Here is a 14,178-nt window from a genome sequence, read left to right on the forward strand (position 1 = left end):
TGATAATACTTTTCCAAACAGAGTGTTGTGTAACATGGAGCTGTCATGTTCCCATAAAGTTGGAGTCAAGTTTATTCCAGTCAGGTGGACATCTTGGGTTTGAAAAGTGCTTTTGAGATGGTGTTCATTGTAGCCATCATGTACTAATGGGCAACGGGCTCCTTTTTCCTGAGTGGGCTTTAGCTTTTCCTGTACTTTTCAGCCTGGACTTATGCAGGCAAATGTAGAGTATACCATCCGACACCTTGGAGATGGCGGAATCTCTCTACAAAGCCAGTTAAGTGATTCATTGCTGGATTCCTAAGTCATTGTCTAGCACTTGTGTACATTTCTAACTAATCAGCCCAAGCTTAAATAGTGACAGGATGTTGATGCATGTGGCATGAGTTGGGAGTGTGGCACTGGAAAAAGCACAGCAAGTCAGGTGGCATCCGAGGAGCAGCAGGGTCAACGTTTTGGGCATAAGCCCTTCATCAGGAATGTGGAGGGGGAAGGAGGCTGAGAGATAACTGGAAGAGGTAGGGCGGGGGGGGGGGGGGGGGAGGTGGCATTGACCTGCTGTGCTTTTCCAGCACCACACTTTTCAACTCTGACTCTCCAGCATCTGCAGTCCTGTATGTGGCATGGACTGCTTCAGCGTTTGAGGAGTTGAAAATGCTGCTGAACATTGTGCGTACATCCCCAGTTCAGGGTCATTGATGAAGCAGCTGAAGATCATTGGCCTAGGAGACTACCCTGAGGAACTCCTACAAAGTGCCCTGAGCTGAGCTGATTGGTCACCAACATCCATATCTATTTTCCTTTGGGCATGATAATGACTCCAGCTAATGACTCCAGCCAATGATTAGATTTCCTTGATTCATTTCTGTGATCTTCGATTTGACTAGGGTCTTTCAATGTTACTCTTGGTCAACTGTTGCCTCACTGTCAATGAGTTTCATTTCTCACTCAGCAATTAATTGAATCAAGAATCATTGCAAATAAAAGGATGATTTGGAATGACTGTAAGTGTACATTTTCTCTCAGTATTGGGACCAACCCCTCCTTACCCGTGACACCATTAGTGCGCTTAGTCTAAACAACAATCACAAAACATATACAAAAATGAATTAAGGTTGAGCAGATTCTTTATTTAGAAAAGCTTTGTTTTTGAAAGGGGTTCTAATGGTACTGTCCTGAAGATTACTCTTCAAGGGTATAATAACTATGTTCAAAACAAAAAAAACAGAGTGACTCTCCATTTTTGTGCTTGATAATAATACAATTTAGTTTTCACTGCTTCATTCTTCCAAATCTCCATATTTATAAAACAATATAATAAACTACGAATCTCCATATTTATAAAACAATATAACGAATTAATCATAGCTATGGCCTTTGAAAATATGTCGCTCATTCCAGAAAAAAAGTTTCCACCAGTCTTCAAAAAGACTACATGAAGCAAATTGACAGATATAAAAGCAAAGTTCTAATGAATCATATTGGACTCGAAATGTTAACTCAATTTCTTTCTTCACAGATGCTGCCAGACCTGCTGAGTTTCTCAAGCATTCTCTGTGTTTATAACAGACACAAAAGCTGTTCATTTCGTGTGGGGGGAAAGAGGGAAATTGGCAGGTTGAGTTTAGTCATAAATGTGCAAATCAGATTATTAGTTTCTTTAAGAGACATTAGATCTTTCAATTCTTTGTAAAGGAATACTTTAACATAAATACAGATATTCCAAATGATCAATAACCAACTAGATGGCTGTAGAATAATAGGAAGTCACTGAAATATCAAGGAATTTTTTTGCTGTCAAACAGATATCTGAAATGAATTTTTTCAACTTATCATTATATTCAAGAGTATCTAAATTTTATGAATGAGAAATCACAGAGATGATGCCTGATGTATAATGAACAGTTTCTACTATAATTCCAACCTTTTATGGGCTGTTGTTGTAACATCCTGAGAACAGTTACAAAGTTGGTTATTATGTGACTGAGAGCTGTAGGTTTGAGTTCCAATCAGGTGAATACCTAGACAGGAATTTGAAAATGGTAGGATGAGTAACACAGCTCAATTAAGAAATCAACTACTGCGTTGTTCCCATTTGCTGAAATACAGCATGGACACACAGCATCAAATAAAAGAGCTAAAATCCAGAAAGCCCTTCACTCAGACATTAAAGTTTGCATCTACTAGAATCCTGATGTACAGTACTGACAGAAATAAATAAAAGGAAAAGTGAAAAGCTCAAACAGATTTTTAAGAATTGATATGAATAAATTGAATAAAGAAAGGAGGTGAAAGATTATTTGGGTGAGAATGTGAAATAATCTGATCAGCTGTGGTAGAACAAGCTCAAGGACCAGTGACCTTCCTCCTGCTTCTATGCAATTAATAAGAAACTACACTTGTTGTTTCCCAGTTGTATGATCTAATCAATTGGCAATTAGATGCCACTTTGATTCTTTGGGAGATGACCTAAAACAGATCTGAATATACTTTACTATATTATTGTATCCATCACTGACAACAAAATGGCAATCAATTCAGCTCCCATTTGGCAAATTTTGTATCATCTTGCTCATTGCCTAATTGTTCCATCTTTTATGTAGCAATAGTATATATCACCTTTACTCCTGTGCATCACTGAAGGAAGTGCTGCAGTTTAGAAGTGAGGTCTTTTGGATGAAGCATTAACTTGAAGGCCAATGTGTTTGCTCAGGTGAATGTAAAGGTTTCAATGGCACTATTTGGAAGAGCAGGCCTGGTTAACATCCATCGCAATCAAAACTATCAAAATAGAACGTCCTTATAATAATATTGTTTGTGTGAGTTTCCTGTCTGTAAATTGGCTGTCACATTTCCTACAATAATGACTGCACTTTAAAAGTACTTAACTAGGTGTAAAGTGCTGTGAAATATCCAATGGTTCTGAAAATGTTATGAAGGTACAGGCCTTTCTTTCCAGCTGTACATTTTCTAGTGCATGGTTTAACATTTGAAAGATTCCACTGTCTGCACTTAGTTCTCCTCAGTTCTTTATTTATTTTTAAAAATCTCTCCCATCATAGAATGTATGATTTTCCCCACTAGGTAAAAACAATGACTGCAGATGCTGGAAACCAGATTCTGGATTAGTGGTGCTGGAAGAGCACAGCAGTTCAGGCAGCATCCAAGTAGCTTCGAAATCGACGTTTCGGGCAAAAGCCCTTCATCAGGAATAAAGGCAGTGAACCTGAAGCGTGGAGAGATAAGCTAGAGGAGGGTGGGGGTGGGGAGAGAGTAGCATAGAGTACAATGGGTGAGTGGGGGAGGAGATGAAGGTGATAGGTCAGGGAGAAGAGGGTGGAGTGGATAGGTGGAAAAGGAGATAGGCAGGTAGGACAAGTCTGGACAAGTCATGGGGACAGTGCTGAGCTAGAAGTTTAGAACTAGGGTGAGGTGGGGGAAGGAGAAATGAGGAAACTGTTGAAGTCCACATTGAAGCCCTGGGGTTGAAGTGTTCCGAGGTGGAAGATGAGGAGTTCTTCCTCCAGGTGTCTGGTGGTGAGGGAGCGGCGGTGAAGGAGGCCCAGGATCTCCATGTCCTCGGCAGAGTGGGAGGGGGAGTTGAAATGTTGGGCCACGGGGCAGTGTGGTTGATTGGTGCGGGTATCCCGGAGATGTTTCCTAAACCACACCGCCCCGTGGCCCAACATTTCAACTCCCCCTCCCACTCTGCCAAGGACATGGAGGTCCTGGGCCTCCTTCACCGCCGCTCCCTCACCACCAGAACGCCTGGAGGAAGAACGCTTCATCTTCCGCCTTGGAACACTTCAACCCCAGGGCATCAATGTGGACTTCAACAGTTTCCTCATTTCCCCTTCCCCCACCTCACCCTAGTTCTAAACTTCCAACTCAGCACTGTCCCCATGACTTGTCCGGACTTGTCCTACCTACCTATCTCCTTTTCCACCTATCCACTCCACCCTCTCCTCCCTGACCTATCACCTTCATCCCCTCCCCCACTCACCCATTGTACTCTATGCTACTCTCTCCCCACCCCCACCCTCCTCTAGCTTATCTCTCCACGCTTCAGGCTCACTGCCTTTATTCCTGATGAAGGGCTTTTGCCCGAAACGTCGATTTCGAAGCTACTTGGATGCTGCCTGAACTGCTGTGATTTTCCCCACTGCCAGCCTGAGTGGCTGAATAATTACTAGTTCTCTGCCAAAATATTCTAATTTTCATTCTCTAACATTAGACGTGTCCCTTGCTCAAATGTTCTTTGAGAGCCTTCAGGTAAACCAGAGAGTTCACCAGTGTGCCTGATAATCCTGTCAGTGAGGAAGCTAGAGCATTTATCATTGACTGCATTTAAACTGACTGCTTCATCTGCAGTGGGAACCTCCTCTTCTGACTGGAGGAAAGCTCAGTTGTTGCAGTGCATCGGGACACCTAGTGGGGCAGTGTAGTTTAAATGAAATTTCGCTCACTTTGTTGTCCTGAGCTGAAGGTGTGATCCCTGACCACTGCCTTCTGTTAATCTTTCCAAATGGTTTCAAGGAAACTTGTTTCAAATTTTCAATCCAGCTTCACATTACCTGGAGTTGATCCATCCCCAGTTAAATAATTTCACAGAGACAGGTATCCCATCACCAAATCACCCCTTGACATTGATCCAGTATCATCCAAGCCAGCCCTCAGACTGAACAGAACCTCTGACATTCCTGTTTCTTTTCCTGCTCCCTCAAAGCTAGCTCTCAGAGTGAACAAAGCCTTTGACACTCTCATTTTTTTAAACCCCCCCACACTGCCACCTAACTGCGGTAGTGCTTATTTTTCCCCGGCACCCATGTTGTGTGTGTGCGCAGGTGTGAGACACAGTGAAAGACACAAGGTACACAAATCTTTATTCAGCTTCTACCACCAGGAAGAAAAGAAACACCCAAGTGGCCAGTGACAAGCAGTGCCCTTCACATCAAAGGGCACATTCCTGTTTATTTATTTATTTTTTGTGTTTTTTTTTCTTTTTTTTATTACCCCCCCCCCCCCCCCCACACTCCCGCCTAACTGCGGTAGTGCTTATTTTTACCCCAGCACCCATGTTGTGTGTGTGTGTGCAGGTGTGAAACACAGTGAAAGACACAAGGTGTTCAAATCCTTATTCAAATTTCCACCACCAGGAAGAAAGGAAACACCCGAGTGGCCAGTGATAAGCACTGCCCTTCACATTAAAGGGCAATGCTGTGTGATCAAACAGTGAAGGGGAGGGCAGGGATTAAATCAAAATGGAGTTGGAGGGGGAAATAATGCACTCCACTTCCTGCGGTGCCCACCTCTCCCTAAGCAACTCCAGGGTGTTGGTGGACACATATTCCTGTTGTTTTTTCTTTAAAAAGCTCTGGCACTTTTTGTTTTCTTCTTAACCCACCCCACACTACCGCCTAACTGCGGTAGTGCTTATTTTTTTCCCCAGCACCCATGGTGTGTGTGTGCAGGTGTGAGACACAGTGAGAGACACAAGGCTTATGAATCTTTATTCAATTTCCACCACCAGGAAGATTGGAAAACACCCGAGTGGCCAGTGATAAGCACTGCCCTTCAAAAAAGGGCAATGCTGTGTGATCAAAACAGTGAAGGGGAGGGCAGGGAGCATGTAATGCACTGCAGCTTGCCTCTTGTATCCAGTTCAACTCAGAAGAACTTCATTCTCCTCTTCAGGTGGTAAAGACATTAAGATGACATCCACCATGTCCATCTCCGATTCTGAGGTATCTTCAATGTTTGATGGAGAGGGAAAACTCACGGGTTCTGGAACAATCAGAAAGGCAGTTGAGGAATCGGGCACATTTTGCTCCCACACTGTTTGCGAGTTTGCCGGTTTCATTCGGTCCATGTGGTTATTCAGGACTGTCACACCTAATCAAACTTTATATGTCACTGGATTTGACCTCATGCTGACCGTGACTTTTACCCACGCTATTCTTATGGTTCCCACACCAAACATCGTTCCCTGAATTAAACTCTCTCTCTTGCTTAGTGGAGTCTTGTGTCCAACATTGGCATTCCTGATGCCATTTCACCCCCAAGTCTGGGTAGATCAAATTTAACCTGGTGCGGAATCCTCTCACAACTAGTACCTCTGCTGGAGCTATCCTGGTCGTTGCATACAGGATGGTCCTATATTCAAATAGGAAGTGGAGTTAGTGAAGCTGAGGAGGGGTCACTGGACCCAAAACATTAACTTTGATTTCTCTTCGCAGATGCTGCCAGACCTGTTGAGCTTTTCCAGCAATTTCTGTTTTCGTTTCTGTTTTACAGCATTCGCAGTTCTTTCTATTTTTTTATTTAGGATGCTGCAGACTGTTTCTCTAAGCCTGCCTTCAAAGTTTGGACAGCTCTTTTTGCCGATGGATGGTATGAGCTGTCCTTATATGACGAATACCATTCCCTGCTGATAACAGATAGCCTGTTATCTGTGAGTCCATATACTGTGAAAGATACGTGCAGTTTTTTTGTTGTTGTCCCTGTGTTTGATAAATGAACTCTCTGCATGTCCAGCCACTTTGCTTGGGTTTTCACACTAAGAACATTGAGCCCATGAAATCATCAGCATTGTTGACATGTCGCTGAGTCCCGAGTTTATCTGGCCATTCTACTAATGTGGGAGAGCTGGTGGTGGTAATGTTTGTCTCCTTGTTGGCACTCTGGGCACTGCCCTTCCAATGCAGCTATGTCTGCATCCAATCCTGGCCACCAGACATAACCTCTCACCAGTATCATCCTTTTGGATGCCCCTGGATGACCCTGATGGAGTTCAGTCAGTAACCTTTGCTCGGGATAATTAATCTTGCTCTCCACAGTGATATGCCATCCTCTACTGTGATCTGGCCTCTCTGGATCCAAAAAGGTTTCAATTCTGATTGTGATGGCCTATTGGTTTCCCCATCACCACCAGCTGTTTCAGTTTTATCAGCACCAGGTCTTTCTGCAACCAAACTCTGATATTGTCAGCTGTGATTGGAAATGTGTCCAGAAATTTAAAACCATTAGGGATTCGCTCAGCGGTGGTATATCTGCCATTGGGAGGCTGCTCAATGGATCCACACTTGCTACTTGGCCTTCCAGACAGTGTTCCAAATAGTAATTATTTGCACTTAGTATGAGAGCCCACTGCTGAAGCTATGGGTGACACTGCCTTGTCTTCTTTAAGTAGACCTAGCAGGGGTTTGTGGTTCATTATTATTACAAATTTACATCCACAAAGATAACGGTGGAACTTCCTGACTCTAAATATAACTGCCAAACCTTTCTTCTCTGACAGGCTTTGTTATGCTCTGCATTAGCCAAAGTTCTGAATGCATACTCTATTTGGTGTTCTTCTCCATTGGGCCATGTATGAGCTAATACTACCCTGATGCCATTTGGGGAGGCATCGCATGTCATAACTAGATCTTGCTTTGGATCATAGTGTGCCAACACTTCAGAAGATTAGATTACATTACAGTGTGGAAACAGGCCCTTTGGCCCAACAAGTCCACACCGACGCGTAACCCACCCATACCCCTACATTTACCCCTTACCTAACACTACGGGGCAATTTAGCATGGCCAATTCACCTGACCTGCACATCTTTGGCCTGTGGGAGGAAACCGGAGCACCCGGAGGAAACCCACGCAGACACGGGGAGAACGTGCAAACTCCACACAGTCAGTCGCCTGAGGCGGGAATTGAACCCGGGTCTCTGGCGCTGTGAGGCAGCAGTGCTAACCATTGTGCCACCGTGCCACCCAGATCATAGCTGTTTCATCACTTCCCTGAAAGCTATGGTTTGGCTATAAGACGATTTCCAAGGCCGACTCTCTTTTTAAGAGTTGATGCAAAGGTGCCAGGTTACATATGGACTTTGCATAATAGTTCACCAGACCAAGGAAAAGACCTAAGTTCTGGTCCTGACGTGGGAGCCAGGTGACGTTTAATTGCCTTCGCTTTATCTTCCAATGGGTGTAACCCAGTCTTGTTGACTCTGTAGCCCAAGTAGATCATTTGGGGTGCCTGGAACATATATTTATCTCTTGTAAGGCATATGCCCACTTGGGAAAAACATCTAAGGACTATGTCCAAGTTCTGTAGGTGCTCCGTATTGGTCTCTGTTATTAGCAATTCGTCTAGATATAAGTTGACCTGGGGTAACCCTTGTAAAATGTTCTCCCCATTGTCTGCTGAAAAATTACACAGGCTGATGATACCCCAAATAGCAGTCTTGTATATTGGTGCAAACCCTTCTGGGTAATAATTGTAGCATCCTTCTGAAAGTCCCCATCTAACTACAATTGCAGGTACGCATGACTCATATCCAACTTTGTGAAGGACAACCCCCTGCCAGGTTTGTGTATAAATCCTCTATGCAAGGTATTGGGTACTTATCCACCTGCAAAAAGCAGTTTATCATTTGTTTAAAATCCTCACAAAGGTGAACCGACCCATCGGACTTCACAATCAACGTGACCAGTGTTGCCCATTGCACAAACTGGACTGATTTGATGAACTGCTTCATTTTCCAGCCTCCTGATTTCTGCCTGTAATTTTGCCCATAAGGCAAATGGCACTGGGCAGGCTTCGTAGAATCATGGAATTGCTTTCTGGTCAACATACAAGGCGGCCTTGGCCCCATTGATAGTTCCTAGACCTTCCTGAAAAAACATCTGGGTGTTTAATTAAGATTTCACTCAGGCAGTCATTTTCTAACCAAAAGGTGTTGAGCCAATAAAGTGAATCCTTTTCAACTGATCTTTGCCTCATCAAGTTTGGGCCTGAGCTTCCTCCTTCGATCAGTGGTAACTGAACCAGCTGCTTCTCATAAAAGACTGGAAATGAAATTGTACCTTTAATCTGTGAAGGTTCCCTGGTATAGGTTCTCAGTCTAGCTGAGGTCTTCCACAATCTTAAATATTGGAATCCAGAGCGAATGTTGTTAAAGACTGGTTCCACGATCACTGAAATGGCTGTGCTGGTATCAACCTCCCTTAGAACTGGGTGACCATTTAACATTTTGATTGGTTCTGATCTGGATGTTGCTAAACAATTTAATTGTTGCAAACCAGATGTAGGTGGACTTTGCATGGTGTGCACTCTTTTGGATTGCAGCCCATGAGTGCTCTTATTCCATTTAGGTTTAGTAGGACTCTTTGCTGTCTCGAGTACACATACCAGCAGCAACTACAATGGCCTGCTGATTCAGATCCTGAAGAAAATGTGAAACGTTTGGCTGAGGCTTGGCTTTGTTTTGGGTGTTTGCTGTGTGCTGACCTAGAGTCCCTCTGGGGGTGGGGTGGTGGGGGAAGGGGGCAGGTGAGGGTGGTGGGTCCCATGGAATCATGTCTGGTCAGCCAGAAGTCCAGGGTTCCAATCCTCTGTTGGAGCCCTCAATAATATGGATGTCTCCGCATTCACCACTACTGGGATGTGAATATCTGACCAAAGATTTCAGAAAAGAATCTCATTCTGACACTCCACAGTGCAATGCAGTATTGCATGAACATGCTCCACCAACATATAGACTTTTGCTCCCTGGTATGGTTATTGAAATTTCAGTAGTCATGTGGTAATATCCATAAAAGTAGTCAGTGCAACAAATGCACACTGACAGAATTTATATTAAAAATGAAATTTTTACAGTTAAAAGTTATACTTTCCTCATCAATAGCATAAATATAGTAATTAAGAATTGCTAGACTTTTTATTTAGCTGTATGGTTTATGGCAAACTGATCGTGGTTTTGCTTACTTTGGTATGTGACATTTAAAACATAAACTGAATAAAGATGAACAATTTTCAAAACTAGACTATCCTTCAATTCCCATCACTTCTACTTCTTGTGCCATTTTATATTGAGATTTTCTAAGAATCTGCAACAGAAGTAAAATAGACATCAGTCTTGACCTGTGAACCCACCATTCCTGTTCCTTTCATTCGGCACTCATCTTTAAATATTGCTAGACCTGATGAAACACATTTTTCTTTCCAATGGGATATTAAACGGAAGCCTCATCTACCATCTTAAGTGAATATGAAAGATCCCATTGAAGAAAAGTAACACTGTTGTGCAGATATGAACAGAAATTTTCTTCAGTGAGATGTTTGCAAGACTGAAGTAATTGTTTTCCTGTTTCTTCCTCTAACATCATCTCACTCTGCTACTGTGTCAGCTGATCTGCTGCTGAAACCTCTAAACTTGACTATTTCATTGCTCCCCTGGCTAGCCTTCCATGTGCTACCACTTTGGTTCATCGAAGGCCTACTGCCTGAGCCCTTGCTCTTGTTTACCAACACCTTCTGCCCACTGACGTAGACCACCTCCTGGTCAAGCAAAGGCTCAATTTGAAAACTTACCTTCCTGTTTTCAAACCCATCCAACGCCTGGCCATTCCGTCAATTATTCCATGACCGTTTGAGATATTTGTGCAATCTTCTAATTCTGGTGTCTTGAACATCATTAATTTTTAACTATCCCACCATGAGTGTATGTACCTTCAGCTGCCTGGATATGAAGCTCTGGACTCCATCCTGCATGCCCCCCAACCCATTTCAATCCATTGTATCACCACAGAATCCATCTCTTCATGCAAACCTGTAGGCATCTGGACTAAGATCACCTTTTGTGGATCAATATCAAACTTCACTTTGATGTCTTCTGTCCTTACTATATTAAAGGTGACATATAAATTGAAACAGTTGTTGGTGGCTTGGTCACTATTTAATCCCTCAAAAAATGCCTAATCATAGATGAGTCAATCTGATTATTACCTATTTCGTTATGTGATCTTACTGGGCATAAATTCAGTTTCAGTATCTACATTGCAATGGTGGGTGAATTTTATGGAAGTGGCAGTGTTTCAATCATTGGCTGATCAAGGAGTTGAAAGATTGCTGGTGGGCATTCCATGCAATTCGAATGCCAGTGGTGCCAGGTTTGACCTTATTGAGAGCTGCCAGCTACAGGCCAGCAGCCCTTTTTAGATTAGATTAGATTAGATTACTTACAGTGTGGCTGTGTCAGCTGTGGCTACTATTGGGAAGATGTGGCATGACCCAGGATCAGAGATAAGTGACGGTGGGCAGGAGAGTGGTTTGGTAGCAAAGATAGGGCGATGGGTTTTAGCAGCAGCTATCAAACCCATGCCCCCATTCTGGTCCTTCCCAATGCCAGGTCCCTGCATCAGGCAGTGGGTGCCTCTCCCTAACCCTAACCCATCAGGAAACCAGAAATAATCTGTACAAACTTGCATTATTTGATCCCTTCCAAAAACTACTCTCTAAAGGCCTCAATTTACATCTTAGTGTGTGAAACTAGCCCATGGTCTTCCTGGCATTAAACTTAATTGGGGTTTGTTTGATGCCAGGAACAAACATATTTTAAACATTAGAGCCACTCCATTCAGGAGAGATATCAGGAAGCAGTTAATTTTAAATCTGAGTTAGAAATGTTTTTGTTCAGCAAAGATATTAAGGGATATGGGCCAAAGGCAGGGACGCAGAGTTCGGTCACAGATTAGCCATGATCTAAGGAGCAGGCTTGAGGGACTGAAAGGCCTATTCCTGTTCCTTTGTGTTTCTACACTGACTACTATCCTGGCCAACTCTATCCCATCACCCCCCAAACCCCACACTAAACCCGTCATGGGAGAAGAGCATAAAGTACTGTCATACATTTCAAATTTGGCCTTACTTGACACTTTGAGCTGTCCAAGGTGTAAGAAAGGTGCTATATACAGTACATTAATTTTCCAGTAATATTTTTCATGTTCTAACAGTGAAATGGAAATGTTTTCAAGCTCCTCTTTTCTGTTGCAGAGAAATGTTGTCCAAACTGTGGTGCTCCCTTGAATCTCATGCCGTGCCGGGGACATGGGGGTTATCCTGTCACCAACTTCTGGAGACATGAAGGAAAATGCATATTTTTTCAGGTTGGTTTTTCCTTTTAAATGCATGTTGTCCTGCACAGATTACTAGGTCCGGCAAGTATGTATATCCTTACTGAAGGTAAATTTGGATTGTTGTTTTGATGGAGCTTTAGAGAATGCAGTAGAAAGAATTTTAGCAGCAAGTAATCACAGGATAGGAAGGTGCAACAATTAGACTCAAATTAACGTTTGCTCATTTGTGTATGTTTTTAATAATAAGTAAAGTCAAAAAAGGTTCAGAGTACTAATGTGAATATCAGACATTTTACTAACTTTATATGAAAGTTTTAGTTCATAAAAAATGTTTCCCAAAAGTACAAATTTGCAATTATTGATCCAATTGTCAGGATAAACGCAACATGAAAAATAAAGGCTAAAAACAAAGTTGCTGGAGATCATACTGGGTCAGGCAGCTTGCATGGAAAGAAAGCAAGCAACCTTTTGATTTTAGATGACACTTCAGCAGTTCATCAGTTAGCTTGCTCTCTGTCCATGGATGCTGCCGAACCCATGGTGATCTCCAGCATTTTTTGTTTTCAGTAGATTCCAGCATCGGTAGTAATTTGCTCCCACATTTTGAAAAATAAAGGACTGCCTCAATAGAAGTTAAAAGTAAGCGAAGAAAATGAAAGAAAAATCTAGTTTCAGAAAAGTATAGTGTAAAACAGGTGTAGCCTTTCAATTTTTTTAACATAATTACATTTATTCTTGATTTTTAAAAAAAATCATATTCTGTATTTATCATAATGAGTCCAGTTTTTTTTAGTCTCTTTTCAAAATATCTTATTAAAGGATTCTGGGTAATCTAAGATGGAGGACAGGAAAAAAAACTGTGGCTGTATGAGCTGCTCCTTTTTTGAGGTATTTTCGGTGTTAGAGGTGATTTCCTTGAATTCTAGGAGAAGCAATTACTGTTTTATATGCTGTTGTATCTTTATTGGAACTTTGGACAAAAATAGCGAAAACAACAGCACTTTTAAAAAGAAGAAGAACAGACAATAGGCAGCACATGGTCAGTGAAGGAGATAGAGAGAGATAGAGAGAGAAAGAAACCCACACTGCTAACCCACACATCCGTGAACCTGTGCAGTTACTGCCTTTGTTGTTTGAATTCATGTATCTCTGGACATCGGAGTGTGTCTAGGAAAACTTAACAAATAGCAAAATTCACAACTGGTCTTGGATGAACCTGTATGTGAGAGCTCACAGCACAGAAACAGTTAAGTGTAGCCTTGTTGTAAATCTACAATAGTGAGTAGAGTGGGTTCCTTCTTGATTATATGTTTTATTGAGATCTGTGTCTTGATTAAATTTTAAAAATATAAGCCATAAGTATTAAGTTAGCCTGGAGCAGTGTTGTTTTAGCACAATAAGACAGTGCTATTTTCTGGGTCTGTAGATTGTGAAGGAGCTAAAATGGCCTTTAGTAGAGTGATATGCTCTTCTTGTCGGATGTGGGTGTTTAGGGAGAGTTTATATGTTACTGAGGATCATGTCTGCAGGAAATGTCTTTGGTTGTGAATCCTATCAGATAGGGGGTGTGATGGATGGCAGTTATAGGAAGGGAGAAAAACTGCAGATAGAGTCAGATAGTTGGGTTAACTCCAGGAAAGGTAGCAAAGTTAGGCAGATGGTGTAAGAGTCTTCTGTGGCTGTCCCTATTTCAAATAAGTATGCTGTTTTAGAAAATGTAGAGGGTAATGGACTCTTAGGGGAATGTAGAATGAACAGCCAAGTTTCTGGTATCGAGACAGGCTCTAATGTAATGAGGGGTATGTCGGGTTCCAAGTGATCAATTGTGTTAGAGGACTCTCTAGTCAGAGGCACAGTCAGAAGTTTCTGCGGCTAGCAGTGAAAAATCAGAATGGTGTATTGCCTCCCTGGTAGCAAGATCAATGATGTCTCAGAGAGGGTGTAGAATGTTCTCAACAGGAAGAGGGACCAGCAGGAAGTCATTGTACACATTGGAACCAATGACATAGGAAGGGAAACGGATGAGATTCTGAAGGGAGAATATAGAAAGTTAGGCAGAAAGATAAAAAGGAGGTCCTCGAGGATAGTAATATCTGGATTACTTCCTTGCTATGAGCTAGTGAGGGTAGAAATAGGAGGATAGAGCAGATGAATGAGTGGCTAAGGAGCTGGTGTAAGAAGGATTCACATTTTTGGATTATTGGAATCTATTCTGGGGTAGAAATGACTTGTACAAGAAGGACAGATTGCACCTGAATTAGAAAGGAAT

The 14,178-nt window shown here is 42.3% G+C and overlaps 1 protein-coding gene across 2 annotated transcripts in view; it reads left to right on the top strand.

Annotated features, from left to right (window-relative positions):
* Positions 1-14,178, top strand: part of LOC140464867 (chorion-specific transcription factor GCMa-like) — a 44,784-nt gene that overhangs the window by 13,904 nt on the left and 16,702 nt on the right. For both annotated transcript variants that reach the window (XM_072560429.1, XM_072560435.1), the window contains exon 4: positions 11,827-11,939. In XM_072560429.1, coding sequence (XP_072416530.1) covers positions 11,827-11,939 — 113 coding nt within the window. The remainder of the gene's footprint in view (positions 1-11,826; positions 11,940-14,178) is intronic.

Source organism: Chiloscyllium punctatum, chromosome 3 (assembly GCF_047496795.1).
Source record: "Chiloscyllium punctatum isolate Juve2018m chromosome 3, sChiPun1.3, whole genome shotgun sequence".
NCBI classification, from domain to species: Eukaryota; Metazoa; Chordata; class Chondrichthyes; order Orectolobiformes; family Hemiscylliidae; genus Chiloscyllium; species Chiloscyllium punctatum.